This window comes from Orycteropus afer, unplaced genomic scaffold (assembly GCF_000298275.1).
Source record: "Orycteropus afer afer isolate SDZICR_OR568_19922 unplaced genomic scaffold, OryAfe1.0 scaffold00101, whole genome shotgun sequence".
NCBI lineage: Eukaryota > Metazoa > Chordata > Mammalia > Tubulidentata > Orycteropodidae > Orycteropus > Orycteropus afer.
Window position 1 is genome coordinate 3,147,977 of NW_006921688.1, and position 26,595 is coordinate 3,174,571.

At 45.0% G+C, this 26,595-nt stretch overlaps 1 protein-coding gene across 1 annotated transcript in view; it reads left to right on the forward strand.

The window, feature by feature from the left end:
- The window catches only part of SASH1 (SAM and SH3 domain containing 1), a 236,154-nt gene that overhangs the window by 183,930 nt on the left and 25,629 nt on the right, over nucleotides 1–26,595 (forward strand). Inside the window, exons 9-12 of the mRNA XM_007943220.2 lie at nucleotides 7,194–7,326; nucleotides 15,228–15,574; nucleotides 21,394–21,468; nucleotides 24,338–24,481. Of these exons, the coding sequence (XP_007941411.1) occupies nucleotides 7,194–7,326; nucleotides 15,228–15,574; nucleotides 21,394–21,468; nucleotides 24,338–24,481 (699 nt within the window). The remainder of the gene's footprint in view (nucleotides 1–7,193; nucleotides 7,327–15,227; nucleotides 15,575–21,393; nucleotides 21,469–24,337; nucleotides 24,482–26,595) is intronic.

Here is a 26,595-nt window from a genome sequence, read left to right on the forward strand (position 1 = left end):
CTCGTGGTCCGCTGGAGGGCCCAGGACTCTGCAGTGTGAAACATGCCCTTTGATTGGGGAGCTCTGGATCCCCATCTTTTGTTTTGTTCAGGTGACTTCCAGACCTCCTCTACAGCTAGCATTCTGTCCTTTTCACAGGAGTGCATGCCCATTGGTGATGCCTGTGCAGCCAGGAGTTTTATTTGTGTTGTGTGATGTCAAGAGATGGGCCCTTGCATAAGACGTAAAGACTCACCCGATGGGACAGGCTCCCAGCAATGGCAGCCCCAACTCCACAGGGAGGGAATACATGACTTCTTACTGTTGGTTGCCGTGGAGTCGATTCCGACTCATGGCTACCCCATGTGTGACAGAGTAGAACTGCTCCGTAGGGTTTCCTTGGCTGTAATCTTAATGGGAAGAGATTGTCAGGCTTTTCCTTCTGTGCTGTTGCCGGGTGGGTTTGAACTGCCAACCTATAGGTTAGCTGTCGAGTGCAAACTGCCCCACCCAGGGACCTAAATGACTTATCCATCTGAGTGAATTTAGCCCTGAAAATGCAGACATGGCTTGAAGAAGCCCACGTCATGGAAACTTCAAGTGAGTTTTGTTTTGGTGAGAGTTCAGTCCTGTTTTGTTTAGACAGTGTTCTTGTGAAGTAACAAACAGCATGTGCCTGGTGTCCCCAGAGACCCCTGAGAAAATTAAGTGATTATCTTGTGACACAGCATCCGTGTCCGTGTTTCTCAAGTCCAGGAGAGCTCGGCTGCACTGCAGTAGTGATCATTGCAGCAACTTGGTGAGACCGTTTCAGAAGCATCAGCGAAGGGGAAACTATCCCACGTTTCCTCTTACCGTTGAAATCGGACAAAGGAGTCAGGAGAGAGCCAGAGAGAATGTGACAACTCTTTGGAAAAACCCAAATAATAGGTTTTAATTCCGTCAGTTCAAAAATAGCCACTGGAAGGTGTCTATTTTCAATGGCGATCACTCCCTTTAGGGGGTGTCGAGGAGGAAGGCTGTTTGCAAAAGCCATCTTTTCCTAAGTTTAGTCTCTTTTCAAGCTCGGTCCTTGGTTTGCTAGGATCCTCGCATTCTTTTTTCCTTTCTCTGGAATTCCATAGACAGTAATTAAGGAACTGGAGGCCAGCAGGAGGTCAGGGAGCCTTCATCAGTGAAGACGGGGATTGTTTGCCACGCACAACACTCCCTTTTTTCCTTGTGGTGAATAGGAGGTTTGCTTAGAGCTGATGACTTATGCCTTTCTTACAAGTTATGCAGTTAGCGAGTAACTGGGGACGCGGGCAGCGAGCAGAGAGCAGCTAATTGAATCCAGTGTCCTCCCTTCCTTCTCCCTGGGATCCGAAGCTGTGTCGGCGGAGCCTGTTTGATCATGTAACTCCAGAGAAGCGTGTCCTAGAGGTGCCGGGTCCTAAGTTAGACATACAGAGTGGACGGAACGAGAGGGAAGACGCTCTCCGAGTGGGGAGGGCTGGGGGGCACCGGACATTTGCAGAACTGTCCCGTAGGCCTGCTAAATGCCGAAACCGGTAAGTCGCTGAGTGTGTTTAACGTGAAAGGAAAAGATGCGTTCTCTGTCGCTTGCAGAAGCAGCTCTTTGAGTGCTCCTCACTGGGGTGCTTCCCCTTTTCTTCTCAGATTCTTCTCCATGTGTCTCTCTTCTCTTGCTTCCTTCCCTCTCTCATAACTCCAGGCACTTTCCTAGCATACTCACCCCATAATAACGCATAGCTTTTGCAGAACACTGAATATTATTTTGAGGAAAAGAGAGCGAGTGCTGATGAGATGTTGGAGCTCAGCTTGAACGAGGAGGGTTTCAGTCAGAGGACTTGCATTCGGCGTTTCTGATAGCTTTTCATACGCCTACAGCTTATCTGCTTCCTTCGGTTAACTTTAAGACTAATGTCATTGACAAAGTGAATTGATGCAGTTGAAGTGTGTGTGTCCGATTTTGAGCTAGATTCAAAAGAGACATGTGGGAAGTTCATAAGTAAATGCACTTCTAATTTTCAAATGCTTTTGGGAATGCTTGAATATCTCCTAGCGTTAAGTGCATGCCTCTGGGGGCGATGAGTGGATTTGCTCAGGCTGTTAGTTGTGGCATTGTGTTAAATGTTTGGAGCTGGGAAAGCCAGCTGAATGAACAGGTTTCTACTAAGGGCACAGTTGCAATCCTGTGCTCGGAGTGGTCTTCAGCAGTCGCTGGGAGGGTTCTGGTTGCTCCTTGCAGGTTCGGTTTAACTGTTATTACCATGCTTCGCTAAGGAGCCTGCACGACTGTGTTGTAGAGCTTTTGGAGAGCATTTGTCTTGGTGCCTTCTAACTGCAGGACGTGTTTGTTAGAGGGTAGGGTAAAGTATCAGTTACCGACCAGCAGTGACAGGCTTCAGCTGAGAGGTGAGGGGATGCAGCTCATTGGCTTCAGCGCACAGATCTTTGTATTTGCAGATGCTATTAATTTTGTGCCTTTTTTTTCTGGTCGTCCTTCGTGTAGCTATGTTATAAAAAGTCCTCCACGTTGGCTCCATGTCTTTCCTATTAGAACATTGCAGATGTGTCAAGGATGCACTTGTTCCAAAAGAAACTGGGAAGGGGGAATGGAGGCTCCACCCTCCTTCCCAGGCCAAATGGGCCTCACAGGTTCCTCGTTCAGCACCCTGGCAGCCGAAGGGTACACTATCTCTTTAAAGCAGCTATAGTTTTGTGCCTTGGCTTGGTCAATTTGTTATGGTTTAAAACTGTGGAGCCAGCTGTCTGCAATCTGATGTAATGTTGCCGTGGAAACCAGAAATGAAACACTTAAGCATTCACCACAGAATTATTACATATAGCGTTAGCCAAAGTAATTCAAAGTTGAGCCATATGGGCTTTCTGCTGGAAAAATCTGCAGGAGAGAGGCTGGAAGTCAAATGTTTCTGTTTACAGTCTTGTGAATCTCCTTTCCTACAGCTTTTGGTGGGATAGGTTGCCTTTTTCTCTTTAACGCTTTCGAGGTGGAGGATTTGTGCAGCTGATGGAGCTCACAATCAAGTTAAAACCTGTTTGAGTCTGTTTGAAGGGTGAGAGAGGCAGGGGACAGGACATCATCCCATGCTTACGCATGCACGAGCATATCCTTTTTTGTTCCATTTCAGTTTATTTTAAACCCTCCCTGTAATAGTTCTAAGCCTATTTCTTGAAATCATTCATTCATTTTATATGCAGTATGGAGTCCATTCATCTTCTATAGTGTCCCACCAGGTATTTCTTTAGAAACATTATGGTATCTCAAGTAAAAGATTTAAGAATGATATACATGGGAGCTCTGGTAGCGTAGTGCCTAAGGCACTTGACTGCTAATCAGTAAGGCTGGCAGTTCAAATCCACCAGCCACTCCTCGGAAGGAAGATGAGGCAATCTACTTCCGTAGTGATACTGCTCAGAAACCCCAGGAGGGGTCGCTGTGAGTCAGGTCTGACTCAACGGCACATAACAACAACAACAACAACATACATATACATATGTATTTAGTGCCTAAGGCACTTGACTGCTAAACAGAAGGCTGGAGGTTCAAACCCACTAGCCACTCCTCAGAAGGAAGGTTGAGCAATCTACTTCCATAGTGATTGTTGTTGTTGTTGTTGTTTGCCATCGAGTCGGCCCCGACTCATAGCGACCCCTCCTTGGGTTTCCGAGGCAGTATCACTACGGAAGTAGGATTGCCCAACCTTCCTTCCGAGGAGTGGCTGGTGGGTTTGAACCGCCTGCCTTCTGGTTAGCAGTCAAGTGCCTTAGCCACTATGCTACCAGAGCTCCCTAGCCCAGAAACCCAAGGAGGGGTCACTATGAGTCGGGTCCGACTCGATGGCACATAACAACAACAACAACAACAACAACATGTATTTATATTTCCTAATTTTAAAAACAGATTTCCCACACACACACCCCTCCCTGGGTGTATGTGCGGAATTAAAAAAAGAAAAGAAAACTATGTGTTATTTATAGCATCAGGGAAGTGGTGTCTGGTTATTTTAAAAGAGAAACATGAAATGAGGAATTCAAGCTTTCCTCCCCAGTTTAAAAGAAGAAATGTGTGTCCTTCACAGCATCTTTATGTTAAAACAGCTGCAGAGAATTTTTTAAAAGCAAATATTTCACAGCTCTTTCTTTCTGTGGACTTGGGAGGAAGTGAGAAGTCAACACCTCTCCATCAGTAAAGAGCATCCTGGTGATACATCATTGAACTCAAGTGGCTTAAGACTAAGTTAAGAGGGAGCGTTATATTAAAAAGAAAAATGCACATGCTCATATTTCTTGAATAACTTAGCTTTTGTCTTATACTTTTCATCATGGACGTTGCACTGCATCGATCTTGTCTGGGCTCCAAACGTGACAACACAGAGAAAGTACTTAGGTACCATGATTGGTGAATGGGAAATGCCTCTAAAATGTTCAGCCTTAGATCTTTCTTTCTTTTTTTAAGAAAAATAAAAGTAACATCAGTTCAAAGTTCTAAAGAGCTCAAGTTTCTCAGAAATAGACATAGCATGTGAAAGCAGTATGATAAGTGCCTGGAATATGTTGTGACTTTTCAGGACTCTCCTAGGGGGCCTTTGTCTTTAAACCTATGGTCCTGATGTAAGTATTTCATCATCACCCTGGAAGTTCATTCTGCTGGCACCTTTCTAACTTAGGACTTGTGTCCTTGCGGACTAAGATTTTTTTGTACTACCTCTTCTCACATCCCATTTCTCTTTCTACTTCACCCTCCTTCTGTCCACACAACCAAGCACACACCAATACCACCACCAACAACAACAACTAGCCAACTAGGTCTGAGCTATACATCCATCAGTGATATGCATCCTGTAATGTAGCTTAGTGTATCTGGATTCTAACTCATCTATGGTAATTTCATTTTCACTTGAATTAAAACATGTTTAATGTGAAGATTATAGACATATTCTAGGTTTGTCCCATGTGTGTGCTCACCAAATTAATATAATGTTGGCCCTTCTTCAGTTAGACTTGCTTGGCAACATGTTCTTAAATGTTTATGTGGAATTCTGTGCACTGTGGGTTATTCAGGTACTGATTATCCAGAATGAGGGTTAACCAACTTTTCATTCCTCTGGTTGACCACTCGACTATTTCCTCATACACCAACAATTCAACCAAGTAAAAATGAAATTCAGACCAAGCAAAAACTTGTTTATTACCAGCTGTACTTATCATCTTATTTTATTTCTTTATATTTAAGGTTAAAAAAAAAAAGTCACTGCTGTCAAGTCAATTTCAATTCATAGCGACCCCTCCTTGGGTTTCCAAGGCACTATCACTATGGAAGTAGATTGCCCAACCTTCCTTCCGAGGTACCTTAAAAAAATAAAAATAAAAATACCCACTGCCATGGAGTCTATTCCAACTAATACCAACCTCGATTGGGTTTCTGAGGTGGTAAATCTTTACAGAAGTAGACTGCCAGATCTGCCTTCCATGGAGTGGCTGGTGGGTTTGAACTGCCAACCTTCTGGTTAGCAGTCAAATGCCTTAGGCATTACACCTTGCATTGTACCATCCAAAACCAAACCACAGTCCCTGCCATAGAGTCCATTCCAACTCACAGCGACCCCCTTTGGGTTTCCAAGGTGGTAAATCTTTACTGAAGTGGATGTTCGTTCAGTCTGCCTTCCCTGGAGTGGCTGGTGGCTGTGAACCACCATCCATAGTACCATGTTGTTGTTGTTATGTGCCGTCGAGTCGGACCCAACTCATAGTGATCCCTCCTTGGGTTTCCAAGGCAGTATCACTACGGAAGTAGATTGCCCAACCTTCCTTCCGAGGAGTGGCTGGTGGGTTTGAACTACCAGCCTTCTGGTTAGCAGTCAAGTGCCTTAGGCACTAGACTACCAGAGCTCCTCCATAGTACCATAGTGCTAGGAAAACATGAATTCCACAACTTGCACCTATTTTACACCTAAGTTATGACTATAATTGCTTCCTCTCCCTACTCTTGAGCTGTCTCCGGATAACTCTTGCCTTGCCTTTTATTGTCTGTAAAATTGGGATTCATGAGAATCCATTGGGAAAAACATCGCCCGGTTGGACTCATGCTCAGAGATGTGCTTTTGTTTGGTTCGTGTGAGGCCTTTTCTCCCAGGGCTCTCAAGGCTGGACAGGAGATGGTTGTCAGGATGTGAAGGATTAGATTAGCCGGAGCTGGTCCTGAACTGAACAGGGTGTGCGGGGCAGCGCGCTCCCGCTGGGCGGCGCGCTCCCGCTGGGCGGCGCGCTCCGGGAGTGCTGCAGCCCCAGCCCGCGAAGCACCTCTGAGTTGGCTGCCACTTTCGCTTTTCCACATTTTGAGCAGATAAAGTAGAGGAAGCAGCATATTGAATGTTGGAGTCGACTTGGAAGCAAAACCCTCATTTTTGTTCACAAGGAAAGGATTGTTTGGTCCCGGCTGCTGTGAGAGAATTTTTTCTCTGTCTGTAATGTTTGATACTTGAGGGAAAACAGCTGGGCTCGTGCATGCTGGAGTCGCTGCGCGACGGAATGGGATGCTGGGAATATGGACTGTGCTGTATGGCTGAAAAGGTCAGCTTTTTCCCTTGTCCCTCTCAGAGGAATGCAGGCTCTGTCCTCAGGCCTGCCTGGTGAGCTCTCGGAAAGACGCGGAAGGGATGGCTGTGATGTGGCAGGCAGTTCCTAGCAAATGGGACGGAAGCCGGCCTTTTGCATCTCTTCCCCTTTCCTGCCCGGCTGTTTTTGATTGCGAGGAGGACTGGAAAAAGTCAACAGAATTTTGGTTTGGAGAAGTAGTTGATCCCCACGCGAAACAGCAAGTCCTGATGGGCCAGACAGATGAGAGCCTGGCCCAAACCACAGCGGCGCAGCGGGAATTACGGGGCCTGCCTGGGAGAGTCCTGAGTTATCCCGAGAGAGGACATGGACGTAGTTGAGACAGATTCCACCCCGCGCAAATCAAGGGGCAGGATGCATGTTCTGGTGCCTAGGAACTAATTGTACGCCGAGTTAGACCTCACAATGGTACGCGGAGCTTTGTAAACTGGTTGGGGCGACTTGGCAGTGCCCACGTCCAGCTGCAGAGCTGTGGAGGTGCAGGCGGGCGGCGAGGCTGGGCTCCACCCGGCTGCCAGGGTGAGGCACGGGGAGCAGTTATCTGATTAACCTTTCCTTTGTTTCTTTGCCAGTCAAGAGAGCAATCGGATGATGAAACCGAGGAGTCGGTGAAGTTTAAGAGATTGCACAAGCTGGTAAACTCCACCCGCAGAGTCAGAAAGAAACTAATTAGGGTGGAAGAGATGAAAAAGCCCGGCACTGAAGGTAACAGCGCCACCTCCGCCCCGCTTGTTCCCAAGTCAGCCATTTGGGGCAGTTTTTTCAATAGAAAACAAGTAACGATTTCCAGTGGAAAAGGGACTAGGTGCTGGGTGAGGTTGGTGGAGAGCTGTGTGTACATGTCAGCAGGGCAATGCCCAGCGCATTATGGGACAAGCCCTCCAGAAGCAAAGGCGTTTTGGAGTTTTTAGTGGTGTCCGTGTTATCATGCTGGGAAATGTGGCAGGGAAATCTTTGCAAGGTGTGGCCCAGCTGTAATTTTTAGCTTACACTATTTTACTAAAAATTTCATTTTAGTATTTCCTCTTAGTGTAAACCTCTGCCCTGAAAGAGAACTGTGGTTTGTGTCCAGAGAGGTTAGTCCAAATGTGAGGTACATCCACCTTGAACAAACATCTCCGAGGGGTCGTTTGTTCTTCCGGTGAACAGTCTCAAGTCCTCATTAAAGGGGCCTTTAAGGACCTTCCGTTCTAAGTGGATCTCAGAACTGTCCCACTGCCTAGGCCACTTGTCAGAGGCAGCAACGTGTCAAAAGAGGCATGAGCCTGGATTGACTGTAATGAAGAGCTAACCTTTGAAGTGTAATGATGTCCATTTAAGTCTCAAGCTATTCCTATCCCTCGCTGCTGGGAACGTGTCCCTCGCTGCTGGGAACGTGCCTTCACAGCCTGATGTCAAATTCTCCCCAAAAAGGTGAAAGGTAGAACAAATGGATAATATTTTCCTGTTTGTAAGTTTCAAAAAGTGAATTGGAAAAAAAAATACACTTTTTTCTTTGTTTCTTTTTTAAAAAGCACATTACTTATTCAAGAGTCACATCTACATGGTAAGGAATTTCAGACTTTTAACAGGCCAGTTTTAAAATTCTCAGCGGAGGCCTTTTGTCCATAAATAAAACCAAACAGTATAAAAGAACCAGACTTCCCCCTATCTGCCAAGATGAGGGTTTCCTATAGTTATTGTTACTGCCTTTAACTTGCATTGTTGTTGTTATTATTTGTCAATTTAAAATTCCTAGAGGAATATTGAAGGTAAGGGGGGTAACTGGGAGAGTGGAGGTTGGAAGTACAAAGAAAGAAAGAGGGAGAGAGAGACTTGCTGTGCGGCCAGTTTCCTAAACTCTGTGTTTAATCACAAGGTCTCCATGGAGGTCTTCTTCGATGGTAACTTGCTCTACATTTGGGTAAAATGCTGATTCCCCCTTGGGATGCTTTGACACCTGCTTGCCAGTGGTGTTTTCTCACAGTATTGACTATGTCCACTCTCTCTCACTGTGGCGGCTCTTACAGGGTCACCCACAGCATCCGCTGGCAATATCAGGATGTATGAAACTGCTAGCACTCGGCCTCAAACCAGAAACCAAACTCACTGCCATCAAGTCAGTTCCAACTCATAGCAACCCTCTTTGGGTTTCTGAGGCAGTAAATCTTTATGGAAGTAGATTGCCCAGTCTTCCTTCCGCAGGTGGCTGGTGGGCTTGAACCGCCAACCTTCTAGTTAGTGGTCAAATGCCTTAGGCACCATGCCACCAGAGCTCCTTACTCAACCTTGGGGACACATTTTAGAACAAACCTCATACACAGTTGCCAAAATTAAGGTTTACATATAGCAAACAGATGAGTGGATCTTTCTTCATCGTTGAGAGACGATGAGTAAAGTGCCTAGTGGGGACCTGTCAGTGGAGGCCTTCCATACATGATGGGTGGGTGGGCAGGCAGCCTTTCCACTCATTATTAAAAGTAAAGGCATGTTTTAATTGGCATGTTTACATCCGAGTAAATCAGTTCAACTACTTCCGAGAGGCATAGTTGAAAGAAAAGAAAAATCATTATCAAGAAGGTGGATTTAGGTAAGAAGTTGTAGCCACACGGGCCCCTCCCTTTGAACTTTAATTCAGCTGGGCATGGATTAGAGGCCACAGGTGGAAGATGGATTTAATGAAATTAGGTCCCAAGTTACACCTCTAGTGTCTGTGAATCGGGATGGGGTGCTTGGGTGCTTGGGTGCCCTGGGCCAGGCATCACCAGGAGGACCCAGGGGTCCGTGCAGCTCAGGCCGTGTGCTTCAGACTGCTTCCCAACACTTGGCTACATTGGCAACTGCCTCCACTGCTACATAAGAGGACCCTCTGAGGTTCCTCGTTGGCAAAGGAACTGTTACTGGGGAGAGATAACTTAGCCTCAGCTTCTGCAGAGCAGAAAGTATTCATACTGCCTCGAGCCCCTCCTGCCTGCTGTCTTGGAGCTTGCAAAGAGCTGATCCTTCTGACATCCTGCATGTGTTTATTGACAACATTCTGTGTGTCAGGTACTTTTCTAAACACTTTAGGGTTTATGTTCCCCTTTAACATATAATCCTCAGAACAACCCCCAGACGCAGGTACTATAACTAGTCTTAGCCTCATTTTACAGATGAGAAAACTGAGACACAAAGAGGTTAAATAATTTACTCAAGGTCACCAGTCAGCCAGTAGAAGACTCAGAGTTAGTTCCAGGCAGTCTGACTCCTCTGTGACATCTTGTGTGTCCAGCCTACCCCCACCCACCCCCAGCTCTGAAGCCCCAGGAGAGCCAGGGCAGGTGCAGTTCTTCACCCCGGCTGTACTTGCAGTGGGCCTTCAAGTTCTTATCCTAGGCAGGGATGCCATTGGACAGAATTAAACAGCAGCCCATGCCTGTGCCCTTCATCTGCCCATTTCTGTGCCTTTTCCCTCTAGCTGACGTCCTTCCTGTCCCTACCCCCATTGCTCAGCTCATCTGAACCTGATAATAAGTTATTTGCTTTTGTGTAGACTTTTTCAGCTTATGCAGTACCTTCATGTATCTTTTCTCATTTCATTTAATCGTCACAGCAACTCTATAGAGGATATTACTGAAATACGCAAAAACGAAAACAGTTGCCGTCAAGTTGATTTCAACTCCTGGCGACCCCTGTGTGTCAGGATGGGACTGTGCTCTGTAGGGTTTTCAGAGGCTGATTTTTCATAAGTAGGTCTCCAAGCTTTTCGTCCAGAACACCTCTGGGTAGACTCGAACCACCAACCTTGCAGTGAGCAGCAAGTGCATTACCGTTAGGACCACGCAGAGACCCCGTTACTGAGATAGGTAGGCATTGTTACAGGTGAGCTCAGAAAGTAAAGTAATTGCTCAAGGTCAAGAGCTGGTGAGTAGCAGAGCCAGCCCTGGGATCCAGGGCGTAAATCCATGCTCTTGGCCCTCAGCCAGGCCATATCACCTTCCTTCTGTATTCACATCTGCTGACTATGTGAGATAAAGATCAGAGGATGCCGGTCACACCAAGTGATCATGAAGTGAGGACATCTTGATTGCCATTCTTCCCACAAGAGAGCTGGAATTTTAAGGCAGAGGCGGATAGAAGCAGTAATGCTTAACGTCAAGGGAATTAATGTGGAAGGTGGGATCTCAGGCCACAGGTCAGGCACTGACAGCAGGGCTAGCCCTCGTCACAGATTGACGCAACTGCTCTGACACGCTGGGCACACCCCAGCTGCCCACCTTGCCAGATGCTGACTCTCGAAAACCAGGAATTAGAGCCCCGTCCATTTGTCATGTACACGTGTGTGCCACCTGGTTCCAGCTCAGATAGATCCTTAAAGTACCCAGGGTAGACTCACCTGACTTCCTCCACATCCCTAAGGGCTTCAGATACATAAGGGTCTTTCCACACGCCCAGGGACACCTGGCTGAGTGGGAAGCAAGACCCGTGCAGCTCTCTTGGAGAAGTTGGCTATCTGCTGCCTCTGCCAGCAGGCAGCACCTCTCTTCTCGGCCCAGCCCCTCCTTCCGGGAAGTGGAGGTGGACTGTCCAGGACCCTTCGTTTCATTGCTGTTCACTTTACTGCACTTTGCAGATAGAGCATTGTTTTCACGAATTGAAGGTTTGTGGCAACCCGGCATCGAGCAGATCTGCCGTTTTACCAACAGTGTGTGCTCACTTCACGTCCCTGTGTCACACTTTGGCAAATCTCACAGTACTTCAAACTTTTTCATAATGCTCTTGCACACTAATAGAGTACAGTAGAGTGAAACCAGAACATTCATGAGACTCGCTTTACTGTGATACTCACTTTATCATGATATTCACTATAATGTGATGATCTGGAACCAAATCTGCTGTGTCTCTGAGGTGTGCCTGTATCTAGAGGAGAGTACCGTTTTTCACAGCCTAAGGGCCCTTGGTCTTCATACCTTACTGGTTAGACATCCTGAGGAGGGTATAGGAGATTTTCATGGTAGTCACAGACTACCTCTGGTCTGATGAATTCTTGTCAAACCCTGGCAGCTGCTTTTAAATGTGACCAAAAGATCCCTAAACAATTCTTTAGCAAATGCATTTGTGCTGCACATTATGGAAAACTTTTTTTATTTTTTTAATTTTACTGCAGTAAAACATATATAACATAAAAATTGCCATCTTAAGCACTTTTTAAGTGTGCAATTCAGTGGCCTTATGTATACTGACAATGTTTTACAACCTTCACCATTATCCATTCCCAGAGCTTTTCATCACCACAGACAGAACTCTGTACCCATGAAGCAATAACCCCCATTTCCCCCTCTCACTAGTCCCTGGTCCTTTCCAGTCTCCTTTCTGTCTCCGAATTTGCCTGTTGTAGATATTTCTTAGAAGTGGACTCATGCAATATTTGTTCTTTGTGTCTGACCTCCCTCACTCAGTGTAATGTTTGCATACATGCTGTAGTATGTATCAGAATTCCATTCCTTGTTATGGCTGAATAATATGCCATTGTATGGTTATACCGTATTTTGTTTATTCATTCACCTGCTGATGGATGCTTGGCTGTTTCCATCTTTTCTGGCTATTTTGAATAGTGCTTCAGCGAACATTGGTGTACAAATATCTGTTTGTTTTTTTCCTGATTTTAGGATGCTTTATTTTTTAAAAAATTTTATTGTGGTTTGGATGAAAGTTTACAGAGCACATTAATTTTCCATACCCATTCATACACATTTTGTTTGATGACATTGACTGCAATTGCCCACAATGTAAAAGCTCTCTTTCCACTTCCTCCCTGTAAACCACCTTTTCCCTGTGTCCTTCCCTCTCATGCACTCCCGCCTCCTGAGCTGTCTCCCTGTGCAAACTCTGCCCTTCTGTTCCCCTGTGATTGGTCACTGCGAGGCATGTATCTACCTGATGTAAATGTTCACCTCATATGCCTGGCTACTTGGCTGGAAGCCACAGCAAGTATCTGTTTAAGTATCTGCTTTCCATTTGGGGGGTATGTGCCTGAGCATAGAATCACAGGGTCATATGGTAGTTCTGTGTTTAATTTTTGGAGAAACCTTCAGGCAAACTTTTCACTGGACATGATTTTCATCTCTTTCCCTACTTCTCTCTCCACCCTGCCCCATCTCCTCATCATTAACTTAAAATTTATCTTTGTTTGTATTTAATAGTAGCAGTTCTTTTTCTCTTTATATTTGTAACTATAATTCCCACCATTTGGACAAGTAAGAAATGCTTAGGATCTTAAAGACCTGTTACCATTCCAGGCATCTTCCCTTTCTCTGAAGCCAGCATCCTTCTCCTCTCATCTGACATTTAACCCTGGCACCCTGGTCCCAGCTGGTATATTTAGTGCCATCCTTCTGTTCCAAGGAATTTTTAATTTTTTCCCCTCTTTACAGTTCAGCTGGTGGAAAGCTGCAGTGTTAAAAAGTTTCCTTATAATTAAAGGGACACAGTCAGTAAGGATGACTACACCCACAGCTTGACCTACTTCTTTGAGCACATCTGTTCACATAACACATGCAGAAAAGAACTTGGTCTTCCTGCCAGCAAGTCCAAACCTTTCCACTGGGCTCTGGAGGGCTTGGCTCAGTACCTGGCACCAGCGAAGGCCCCGAGAGCTGGACTGCTTGAGACGGAGTGGAATACTCGATGGGCCTGCCTGCAAGTCGAGGCCCTTAAATGCCCTTGTCGCTTCCTAGCAGGACCTACGTCGATGGGAATGTCTGACTGGGATGGCCCAGTTCCCTAACGTTTTGTGTCGGGCCTGTCGCTGGAGACCATTTATAAATTGTATCTGCAAGATACAGCCCTTTATGGTGTTTCCACACCCCAATTCCCTTGGCAACTTAATCACTTCAATGGCATATGTACTAATAAAAAACTCAGTGCCAGCCACATGGCATTTATGACACTCTGACTATAAAAAGGCAGCCAGAGCCCACATAAGGAGGGCCCTTCAGAAAGGGGAAGATTCTGGCTCCTAGCTTCTGAGGATTGCATTTTAAAACCCAGAGGGTAGTTAACTTTAAATGCTGAGAAATACCATGATAGTGCCTGGCTTCCTTTGTACAAAGGGCATTTTAGTGGTTCTGTTGAGGTGTTTAGTTCTATCAAGAAAATTGTAGAGTAAAGATATTTAAAGAAGAAAACACATCCAAAAACACTAAGCTTGTGGGGAACCCTGCAATTGCACAATTTGATTATTTCCTTTTCTCCATGCATATTTAAGTGAAAATAAGGTATATGAAGAGGGTGCAGCCAAGTGGTTTACAATCAGCTGCTAGGCTAAAGGTTGGCATTTCAAACCCCCCAGAGTGGCCCTGCAGAACATAGGCCTGGTAATCTGCTTCTGTAAGGAGCAAACCCATACCCATTGGCATTCCAACTCACAGCGACCCTATAGGGCAGAAAAGGACTGGCCTGTAGGGTTTCCTAGGCTGTAATCTTTACAGAAGCAGACTGCCACATCTTTCTCCTACACAGCAACTGGTGGCCTTGAATGACCAACCTTTCAGTTAGCAGCCAACTGCTTAACTACTGTGCCATTAGGTTCCCCATAAAGTTTACAGCCAAGAAAACCCCGTGGAACAGTTCTGCTCTGTGTCATATGGGGTTGCCATGAGTTAGCATAGACTCAAGTGCAACTATTTATTTATTTATTTATTTATTTAAGGGGGTTAGAGATGGGGATCACTGTGATTTCTGTGTAGACTAGTTGAATTTTTGCAGGGTGGGAGGTATAAAGAAAGATCTGTGAGAGAACGCAAATGTCTGTCACAATAAGGGCATAATCTTTCCATTTTTTTTTTAAATTGTGTTAGAGAAAATTTATATAGCAAACCAGGCACTCACTTAACAATTTCTATGCATACTATTCAGTGATATTGGTTACACTTTTCCACAATGTGTCAGTGTTCTTACTATTTCCATTCTGGTGGTTCTGTTTTTGTTACTCTAGCTTCCTTGTTCCCCCTTACCATGTCATCTTGGGTCTCATTAAGGTGATTGTTTCGAGGAGCTTAGTACTAGGTAGAACTGGGAAGGGTAGTTAGCTTTAAATGCTAAAAAATAACCATGATAATGCCTGGCTTCCATTTTACAAAGGGCATTTTTAGTGGTTCTGTTGAGGTGTTTTGTTCTATCAAGAAAATCATATCATTTGTTTTTATCTTATGGGTGGTATTTATTTTATGAGCCACTCTGTCTTTTGGCTGATAGGTGACCTCCAGGAGTGGTTTGAGTTGCAAGTTTAAAGGGTATCCCTGGGTGGTAGTCTCGGGTACCTCTGATCTCCACTGGTCCAGTAAGTCTGTTTTTTTTTTTTTTTTTTTTTTTTTTTTTAAAATAAGAAATTTGAGTTTTGTTCTACATTTTTTCCCCCTTCTACCTGGGACCATCTATTATGTTCCTGGTCAGAACATTGGTAGTGGTAGCTGGGCACTATCTAGTTCTTCTGGTCTCAAGGTAGGTGAGGCCAGGTTCAGATGGACTGTTAGTCCTATGGGCTAGCTTCATCTTTGAGTCTTTGGCTTCCTTCTTTCTCTTTTGCTCCATGTATGTAGAGATTAGTCATATGGGGCATGAATATTTCTGTGTTGATTCTCCTGCAGGTGGGGAGGAGCACGCCTTTGAGAATTCCCCAGTCCTGGATGAAAGATCTGCCCTGTACTCGGGGGTGCACAAGAGGAGCTTTTTCTTTGACGGCTCTCCTGAGAAACCTCCTGAAGATGACTCTGACTCCCTCACCACCTCTCCCTCGTCCAGCAGCCTTGACACCTGGGGAGCTGGCCGGAAGCTGGTGAAAACCTTCAGCAAAGGAGACAGTCGGGGCTTGATTAAGCCTCCTAAGAAGATGGGGACATTCTTCTCCTACCCAGAAGAAGAAAAGGCCCAGAAAGTTTCCCGCTCCCTCACGGAGGGGGAGATGAAGAAGGGTCTGGGGTCCCTGAGCCACGGGGTAAGTACAGATAGTGTTTGCTTCTATGACAACCACAGGCACAGGCACCACCTACTGGTGTCCCTCGAGGAGGTTCAGAGTGTCCGGAAGCAAATCCGCTTGAAGAAAATGGATACTAATTATTCATGTTCCAGAACTTTTCTCTGCCAGCGTCCCTCCAGAAAAGGAGTTAACAGCACGACCTGCGACCTTCAGCTGCCCCGGCAGAAACCCAGAGGGGTGGGCAGCTGTGGCTTCCCCGGCAGGAGGGTGCGTGGGCGCACCTCAGTCAGCGAGTTCAATATCACCTACGTGGTGGAACGGAGCCTGTACAGCCACCTGAACCTGACCCAGCTAGTGCGTCCTGCCTCAGACAGGACCCTGAGCAAGGCCGAGAAGCAGGACCTGAGGCGGTGCTTGCTGGAGGAGGAGGAGGAGGCAAAGAGGAAGTGGGCTGCCACAGTCGACCGCTGTACTAAAAGGGTTCTCTTGAGAATCCACCAGAAGTCTGTGAGTCACAACCGTCGTCATGAGGACGGCCTTGTCATTTCTGTGATGTGCAGTCAAGCATTATGGCCTTTCTTCTGCTGAGCCTGGCTTCCTCCTTGTCTTTAACCCATGACATTAGGGTCCTTTCCACCATCACCTCATGTAATCTTACTTTAATTTAGCAGTGGTCACCTTCTTTTTCCATTTGCCTTCTGACCCATTGAGGCCATTAGATTTTTAATTGAAGCTAAACATCGACGCTGGTCCACAGAAGGGTGCCCAGGGTCATGGTGGGCTTTGGCCTCCCTTAGGAGTGGCTGTCTTGATTTCCAGCCATCACATCACTTGACTTCGTAGAAGCTGATTCAAAACAGAACAGTTTGCCCTAAAAAGAGATGCTTTTTCTTGTAGTTAATGAAAACAGTGGGGACCAGCTCACGGAAAGTTTGCTATCATTACAGTCACCAATGGGGTATTTGAAAATGTTGCTAAGTGCTTTTTTTTTTTTAATTGGAAATGGGGGACAGTTCTTAAATCTAAAAAGGAAAAAAGTAGAGCTCTTTCAGATTGTTTCTATTTGATGTGCCTTTAAGGGAATCAGCATTTGGAAATGACTCCCTCTGCCCCATCGATGCTTCTATACATAGCAAGGAATGAAGTACTTGCTTTCAAATAGTAAAGTAGTTTTCAGGCTTTTTATTGAATGATTAGAGATCCAGTAAAATATATTCTCAGGGCATGACTTATTTTGAACTTGAGAATATGCATACTTTCTCCATAAACCTCCCACCCCGCTTTTAGCCTGCATTTTATAGCCCATATAAAGTGGCACAGAGCAGGGAGATGCTGTGGGGTTCCTGGCTCTGCTCCCCCCAGCTCCCTGCTCAATCCACTCAGGGCTGCTGGCTGGAAGCCCCTTTAAAGGGATGGAGGCACAGTGAGCTCACCCTGCAGGGGAGACTGGGATTCCCAGAGTTCCTTCACAGGCAGGACTAAGATGGGCTTCCCCAGCTGATTGTTGTGATTTAAATTCACTGAAGTTCTGCTTTTCTGGAAATGGAGGCTGATTGGTCAGTGCAACCCTTAAGATAAGCTTCTCTATCCTGAAAGGAGGCACTCTGGTGGCATAGTGCCTAAGGCGTTGCTTACCAGAAGGTTGGCGGTTCAAACCCACCAGCTGCTCCGTGGAAAGAAGATGGGGCAATCTACTTCCATAAAGATTTACTGCCTTGGAAACCTAAAGGGGTTGTAATGAGTCGGAATCGACTGGACAGCAGTGAGTTTGGTTTGTTTGGTTTATTCTGAAAGGATCGTCAGTCCTTCCTAGCCCTTGGTTTTTCCAAGTATTTCACATACATTAACTTCCTTCCTAGGTCTCATTTTCTGTCTTTCCACATTCATATAAATCTTGCGACACTTTGAATACTGTCAGCATGTATGAAAATCTTCCTTCTCGTTTTTTCTCTCTCATAGTAGTAGGTTTTGTTTTGTTTTTGTTTTACAGTATCCGAATTCTTTTACTCATTCAACCTCTTGTCCACGCTGACTCACACATCTTTTGTAAAATACTTGTGGCTAACCAGTCTCCGTATAGTTTTGTTTTTGCTTTTCTGTATACTTTATTTTTTACCTTCAGACATACTCTTTCCAGTTCGTCTGCCTCCTTACCTTTGGACATGACCCTGATAGAACAGACCCACTCTTTTGTTAATTGGATGACTCACTCCTGTGAGTTCAAATCATGGAACACTGAGAATTTTTCCAAATTGAACACCTTGGGTTGCTCCTGTATCCCTCATGTTCCTTTCTGCCAGATTAATACTCTAATTCCATCAGAAACTTTTCTCTAGAAAGTTTGTGCTAACTAACATTGTGGGCCAGTGACATTGAGGAAGGACCTTCAGACAAGCTTGTCACCAACTTGCCCCCAGCACCCCGTGAAGGTAGGACTCTGGCATCTCTATCCCAGTCGTCATCCTGAGGCTGGATACTTTTCTGGCACTCGGAACAGTTTCAGCATTTGCTGAAACGTGTGTTCGGTGGTAAATTAGAAATTTCCAGATCCCTTTTCCTGGAAGTACAGTAGTACAGTCAATAAAACCACATTTTAAATTTTCTAATTATCTAGAGAAATTAACAGAAAATAAGCATTTTAATACAAATAAGAGCTCTTTTGTTTAAATTAAGGGGCAAAGGTCACTTTCTTGGCTTGGTTTAATTTAGAAGTTCATTTCCATTCTTCTCGGCATATGTTTCTTTCATTTCATGTGAACCTCTCATTTTCCACCTCGATCTTTCTGCCTCTTGAAAATGCCATATTTGCTTGATGAAACCTCAGGGAAATGATAATGCATTGTATTCACCAGATGTGGTCACTCGTCTTGCTTTTTTCTTTGGTCATTCGATTTTTATTTGGGGAAACAGACATGCATGACATTTTTGGAATTTTGTCCATTTTTCAAAAATTCAGCTATCCCAAAACATGTTGTCAACTGCATGCCCATCCCATGGACTAGCTCTCCTCATCCACAAGCATCTATCTCAAACGTTTTCAGAGTTATCTGGGCAGGAGATATGGGAATGAACAAATTCACTTAGACTTCATGCATTTATACGTCGGAGCCAAAGATTGGTTTCTTTTTCTTTTAATGTTCTCCCTATGACCTGTTTTCTCTATGGAAGGAGTGCCGCTGTGAGAACTACTTGATTTTACAGAAAAAGTTGGAGATTAGTCCCAGGAATTCATTGTCATTCCTCTGTTGATAAAAATAAATCCATTCCAGATATCCAGTAGGCACAGAAAGACTTAAATAAGCTTTTTATTCATTGCAGTCATAGTTTCCACATAAACTCCTAGTCAGTTATTTCATATGCACTAGGAATGATGTGCTGGGCTCCAGTGTTTCAGGGGATGCTGTGTGGAAAGCAGGGAGGTACAAAGCCATAGCATCTTGAGGCATCAGGCACCATATTGTACCTGGGAAGTGCTGCATCAGAAAAGAAACTAGAATCAAGTCACTGCCTTTGAAAAAAATGGAGGAAATTTATAAGCTGCACAGGGAAAGCTAATACTAAAAATTAGCCTTGAGAGGTGGTCATTACATTCCTTACCAAGTTAGGGGCGTGGTGTTTTCACATATAGAGGGCTTGCTCCTTTTCTAAAGTAAATGTTGTTGTTAGCCACCCTTGAGTCATAGCGACCCCTGCACAGGGACCACAATGCTGCCGGGTCCTACACCACCCCCAGGCCTGGCTGTGGACCGTCCCATTGTGATCCATAGGTTCTCATTGGCTGATGCTGAGAATATCCATAGGTTCTCATTGGCTGATACTGAGAATAGACCGCTCAGCCTTCCTTTCCAGCCCATCTTTGTCTGGAAGCTCTGCTAAAGCCATCATTAAATCAGCACACAAACCTCCACTGGTGGCAATAGGTGAGGAGCATCGGCGGGGAGTCGGCCTGGGTCCCCTGCATAGAAGGCAAGAATTCCACGGACCCACCATGACCCCATTATAGAATAGATGCAGATCCAACTTATTATAGAATAGATGCAGATCCAACTAAGTTGACTATAAAGGAAATCAGACCGTCCACTGATATTTATGATAAAATCAGAATAATGTCCCATTAGCAAATGTCAGTAGATTATTTAAAGCAGCTTTTATTAAAAACTTTAATAAGAAGAAAAACAACCTGAATCTTAGTTATCCCCAGATGCTGTCTGGTGTCTTCTATGTTTGGCTTCCACCATCTCTCCCTCTTTGGCCCATTCCTGGGATGCGCTGGTTATACAAACGAAACTCCCAGGATACAAGACAGAAGAGCTCCATCCTTCATTTGCATATTTCTAGTGTTGACTAAGCTTAAACCTCAATACATCAGTTTTCAGGATGAACTACTGAATTCCCAGTGTAGCCCTGATGGAATGAATGGAGGAAGCCAACATTCTTAGAGGGCTTCCTTAGGGTCAGAAAATGTAAGAAGTCTTCAAATACATGAGATAGGTCATGTTTTATTGATAAAGAAACCAAAGCTCGAGAAGCTTATTTACTTTGCCCCTGGTCACATAGCACGTAAGTGGCAGGATCCAGGCTTGGACCCACGTTGTGTGATCCCAGAGCCAGGCAGTCCCTTCCAGAATGTTTCTATTGATCAGTTCAGGTCAATAATGTGTATCTAACATGTATTTAGATGAGCAGCACCTCTAGCACTCAATGGGTTTTTCTGTTCAGTTCTCCCATTTAATGGCTACTAACTACAGTTCTTTGAGAAGCATGTAATACAAAATATTGCAGCCCATATCTACTATACAATTTTTATTACAAATTGCTTAAAAAGATAAACATTTGTACCAAAAAGGGTAGTACGCTTTGGGTTTCTCTTCTTAGAGATGTTTGTTTTTATTTGTTGTTTATTTGGTTTAGACATTGAATAGCTTTTATTAATTTAAAAAAATAGCAAATGCAAACTAAACTCTGGAAATACAAAGTCACTGAAATAGAGCAGTCCCATCAAGTTTGAAATCAGCTAGGAGGGCAATAAAGTTCTTGAACTTTCTAAAAAAGAAAAAACAAACCATTTTTCCTATTGAAATTAACAGTATGGTCTAAGACAGTCACCGAATGAACCTTTTCCTTTCTGGGGAAATGTGGTGTCTTCATTTTATACGCTATGAGAAAAAGGGTCAAAATTAATTAGGTTGGGCAGCTGGATGGGAAAGTCATCCGCATATTTGGCTAAGACAGGAAAGCATTGAGTGAGTAATCCTCTTGGCCTGATGGGACTGCTATAAACATAACCTTTTTTTCCTTTCTCAGTGACTTAAAACTAAACAAAACACAAGTTTGTTAGAAAAGCCTGCTGTCGGTAGCCTCTGAGATGAAAACCCACAACTCAGCACTGTAGGAGTTCAGACTGGGTTTCTAAGACCATTGAGGGCATTGTACCCTAATCAATATTCCCTTGCCATCCTGACTGTATGTAGCTGCTATTAAGGAAAGTTGAAGGGGAAGTTTTGTTGCTAAGAGCCTGGGAATCTTACAGCACTAAATATGTGGAGACTTTTTCCTGTTGTGTTTTTTGTTTCTTTGTTAATAACCAGTTGGTTTTTGCATGTTACGGAGATTCTGTAGGCAGAGTTCCAGTGGCCTGTGGAAAGGCAGATTGAGGGAAGTTTCTTTATAACATGACCATGTTTTTTTTCTCTCGTCATTTCTTGTTTCCAACATTCATCTTGTATGCACATTTGTGATTTGGTGGTATCTGACCCATGGGGACCGTGTAGGGTTGATGCACTGCTGGCGGCCTTAGTGTAACTGATTCTTCCCGCCCTGACCTCTCCTTTCCACAGAGAACCTGCAGTTTTGGAGGGTTTGACCTGACCAACCGTTCTCTGCACATTGGCAGTAATAATTCCGACCCAATGGTAAGTCTCTGTCAGAAGAAAATGTTGGATGCAAGCAATGTGGTAGACAAAAGTTTCACATTTAGTTTCTTTGAAAATTGATATTGAGTAAGGACCCCTGGTGTTGCAATGGTTTCACACTCAGCTGCTAACCAGAAAGTCAGTAGTTCACACTCACCCAGCAGCTCTGTGAGAGAAAGACCTGGCACTGCTTGCGTTGAGATTACGGCCTAGAAAACCCTACAGGGCTCATCTGCTCTGTCATACGGGGTCACTGAGTCAAAACTGACTCAACAGCACCCACCAACAATGACAACTTTTGCCTTGGTGATCCTCAATCACATATGGAAAGAACCCCTATTCCACCTGTCCCAGGACTCCTCACTGTTCCACATGGAATGGCCACCATCGCTCCGTGTGAAAGCCCAGTTCCTTTAACGCCTCTCTTACCAGTTTTCCTCAAGTAACAAAGCCAGATGAGTTTGGCTTCTGTGGACTTAGTCGTTTGTGCACACGTGGCTTTTCTTCATACTAGCACAAGAGCATTTAATGCCTACACCCAGGGAGTGCCACAGAATGGAGCCCGATTTGGATTTGGATCCTAAGAGTGTGTGCTGCCCTTTCTAAAAGCTGTCTGATCGTGGATGAAGTCTGTGGCACTAAGGCATGGACTAAGCCTGGGTCTTTCTGATCTGGTGTATTGTGGAATCACCTAGTCTCTTTGGGATCAAAGAGGACTAGACCCCTCAGGGCCACAGGTTACTATGCACTGGATACCTCTGGATCACAGCCCAGGGCCAGGCTACTGCTATAGTGCCCTAATTCTGTTTCATAACGTTTCCTTTCTCAGACTCTAAAGATTTAGGCAAGTTTGATATGCAGTTTTGTTTTTCCCTGATGCATTTTGTCATGAAACTGGGAAGTTTAGAGTTCATGGTTTGTATTTGTTATCATCATGTGTCAGCTAAAATATGCCTGTGTGATATATGAAGTATTTGAGAATTTCCTGGAGGAATGAAACTATTTTATTTGGATGTAATATTTTATTGATTCATAAACCAGTAATTTTATGCAGTGAATCTTTAAAAATGACAGAAAGTATAATTTTTCCCTCTTTCTCCAGGGAATGTTATTTTTGTTTTCTTTTTAATGCAAAGCAGAGTGAGGGGTGACCACATTGGTTCAGAAGAAGAAATCTAAACGCATTCTTAGGAGTTGCTCACACTGTATTGTTGGGTGCCATGAGTCAGTTCCTGCTCACAGGGGCCCCGTGAGACAGAGTAGGGCTGCCTCACAGGGCGTTCTAGGCTGTAACGTGCAAGGGGGCAGGTTGTCAGGGTTTTCTCCCCCTCAGGGAGCTACTGGGTGGGTTTGACCTCCACCTTTTTGAGCAGCAGCCCAGAGCTTAACTGTTGGGCCAGCAGGGCTCGCTGTCCGGTGCCGTGGAGTCAGCTCTGCCTCATAGCGACCCTGTGTGCAGCAGAACGAAACACTGCCCAGTCCTATGGCAGCCTTGCTCAATGCAGCAGGGCTTACAGATCCAGTCAGCTGTGGGACCTTTGATGACTGAGCCTTTACCAGTTTGTTCTTGTCTAGAGTGATTATTTAGGAGCTCTGGTAGTGTAGTGCCTAAGGCATTTGACCGCTAACCAGAAGGCTGATGGTTCAAACCCACCAGCCACTCCTCGGAAGGAAGGCTGGGCAATCTACTTCCGTAGAGTTCCTGCCTCGGAAACCCAAGGAGCCTGTCTGACTCAGTGACACATAACAACAACGGAGTGATTATCTATTGTGACTTTGGTCAGAACAGTCAGTAGTAGTAACCAGCTCTTCTGGTCTCAGCCTAGAAGAGGCTGTGGTTCATGTGGCCATTAGCCCTGTGGACTCATTTCTTCCTTGACTCTTTAGTGTCCTTCACTTTTCTTTGCTCCAGATGGGAAGAGACCAGTACTCGTATCTTAGATGGCTGTCTGCAAGCTTTTAAGATCCTGGATGCTACTCACCAAACTAGAATGAAGAACGTTATCTTCATGAACTAAGTTATGCTAATTGACCTAGCTGTCCCAGGAGACTATAGTCCTGAGCCTTCAAACCCAGACAATTAACCCCATGAGGTGTTTGGATATGTTTGGGAAGGATCCCTAACTGTGCCCCTATGTGTTTTATAGTGGATGTGACTACATGTGTAGCATATACAAACGTGTATACATGTGCATGCACTCCCACACGCCTTCCTACACCCATATAGCATCCTATCTACCTAGGTACCCACTCATTTTTTGCTTGTTATTCCTGTTGTTGCAAAATCGTGGATGTTACGGCATTTACCACAGGTACACTTTATTCGTGCATTCCTCTGTGTCTTCATTTACCTTGGTCAGGTTGTGCTGAGTTCCCACAAACCCCTTGGGTTGTTAAGATGGTTGGAAAATACATAATCAGAGAAAAGTATACTAAGATCGAATCAAATAGAAAATGATACACACCCCACTTCAAAGGGCTCTGTAGGTTTTAACTTTTTATCCAGGAGATAAATAATACAACCCTGAGTTACCATAAGTAAAACCTAAAAATCCTGGCAGATGCCACTGTTTTGAGAAGTTGGTTTGAATAATAGAACCTGCTTCTGGACTTCATTTTCTGTGGCAACCAGTTGCCATCAAGTCAGCTCTGGCTCGTGGCCGTGACCCCATGTGTGCTGGAACATAGCTGTGCCCCAGAAGGCTTTCAGGGGCTCATTTACCAGGAGCAGCACACCAGCCTCTATTCCACAGAGCCTCTAGGTGGACTCAACTTCCACCCTTTGGATTAGTAGTTAGGCACGTTGTTGTCAGTTGCCATCAGGAACTGCTGATTGTAATTACAGATAGTTTTACATTTTGTTTTACAGAGTAAAGAAGGTGATTTTGTGTACAAAGAAGTAATCAAGTCACCCACCGCCTCCCGCATCTCTCTTGGAAAAAAGGTGAAATCAGTGAAAGAGACAATGAGGAAGAGAATGTCAAAAAAGTACAGCAGCTCTGCCTCTGAACAGGTAGGCACCTACCTCACAAAAAGTCCCCTTGGTTCTTCCTGACAGCGAGGAATGCCAGGGTCATCAGCCTGAGAGTCGGTATGGTGCTGGAGATGGAGCCATGCTTTGTGTATGTAGACAGACTTCCATTTAACAAACATGTATTACACACTTTCAATCATCTGAGCACTGTGCGTGGTGCTGGGAACACACAACAGAGGCCCTGCCTTCTGTTTACAGAGGAGAGGCAGGACTGACATGTAAAGTAATTATTATTTTCTCTGTGCGATGAATGCTGTCATCTGAACATGAAAGAAGGATTTTCGTTTCTAAAATATCACTTGCTACAAATGGATCTCACCAGACTCAAACCTGAAAACGACACTCCAGTTTCCTCAGACAGCAGACTTCTCACATGCAGTTCACATTGATTGTTTCAGAAACACAGCAAGTCTGAGAGGTCAACCTAGGAAGTGCTTCCGACTTACAACCTCAGGAGGAGCATGCTTCCATGGGGAGAATTCATTGACTGGCCCTATTGGTGCGGCATCATGGAATTGATTTTTTTCCTCTAGTTCTGTAATTTCATCGCTAGAAAACACAGGTTTTTTTTTTTTTTTTATTGTGATTTGGGTGAAAGTTCACAATTTCATTTTCCATATAGCAGTTCATACACATTTTGTCTCATGACATTGACTGCAGTTTCCTGCAGTCTAACAGCTCTCTTGCCACTTACTGCCCACAGTTACCTCTTCCCTGTGGCCTTCCCTCCCCTGCACTCCTACCGCCCCCCCCACAACTGATCTTCTATTCTCCCATGACTGATCTCTCCAAGGAATCTATCTACCTGAGGTACATGTTCAGCTCATATGCCTATCTTTTGTTTGGCTGGAAGCCACAGGAGGAAGTTCAATTCCAGACCTGAAGGGCAGCAAGGGGCCATAGTCTCAGGGGTTCCACCAGGAAACACTGCTAATTTTATTGTCACTGCATGGTGGAGGGAATAGACAATGGAGAGCTGGGCATTGAGGCAGTTCTGACTAGAAGGTTCTCAAACCCCTTCCTCTGGTGCCCTGATCATACTCTTTCTGGAATCTGCGGAAGTATCTGTATACCTCAGAGAAAGTGTGGGTTCTGCTCTGACACACCGCAGCAGATCGAATACCACAATAAAGCGAGTCACGGGAAAGTTTTGGTTTCCCAGTGCATATAAAAGTCATGTCTACTGTGCACTGTAATCTATTCCACATGCAATAGCCTTATGACAAAGCCTGAAATGCTGCTGTTGTTACTGTTGTTATGTGCCGTCGAGTCGGCCCCGACTCATAGCAACCCCTCCTTGGGTTTCCGAGGCAGTATCACTACAGAAGTAGGATTGCCCAACCTTCCTTCCGAGGAGTGGCTGGTTTGAACCGCCAGCCTTCTGGTTAGCAGTCAAGTGCTTTAGCCACTATGCTACGAGAGCTCCCTGTGAGGATCATCAAAGCATGACACAGGGACCGAAGTGAACACACAGTGTTGGAAAAATGGCACCGATAGATTTGCTTGGTGCAGGGTTGCCACAAACCTTCAATTTGTCAAAAATACAGTATCTGAGAAGCACGGTAAAGCAAAGCACTGTACAATGTGGTGTGCCTGTATACAAGCCTGTTGTCTACTTTAAATATGTAGGCAATGCTTCTTTCTCTACCTAATGAAAAGCAGGAAAAGCAGATGTCTGCTCAGCTGCTGCCCTCTGCTGGGCATATAAGTGAAGTACCCAAGCCTTCCCCAGGGGTGTCGCTGAACACCAACCAGCCACCCACACTATGATTCAGACAGCCAGGCCAACTCAACATCTTCCATTTATTACAAGGGTTCTCAACAGGGGTGATTTAGCGCTCTCCTAACCCCAGGGCAATGTCTGGAGATGCTAGATAGTCATGACTGGTGAGAGAAGGGATGGGCTCCTGGCATCTAGTGGGTAGCAGCCAGGGTGCTCTTAACATTCTGTAATGCCCAGGACAGCCCCCACAACAATGAGCCATCCAACCCAAACGTCAGTAGCCTGGTCTGTTGGACCAGCAGGCCGAGTCTGGGCAGCCTTCTGTGTGCCTCCGTGAATTTTTCCCTTATTGGTCCATTTCGCTCATTTC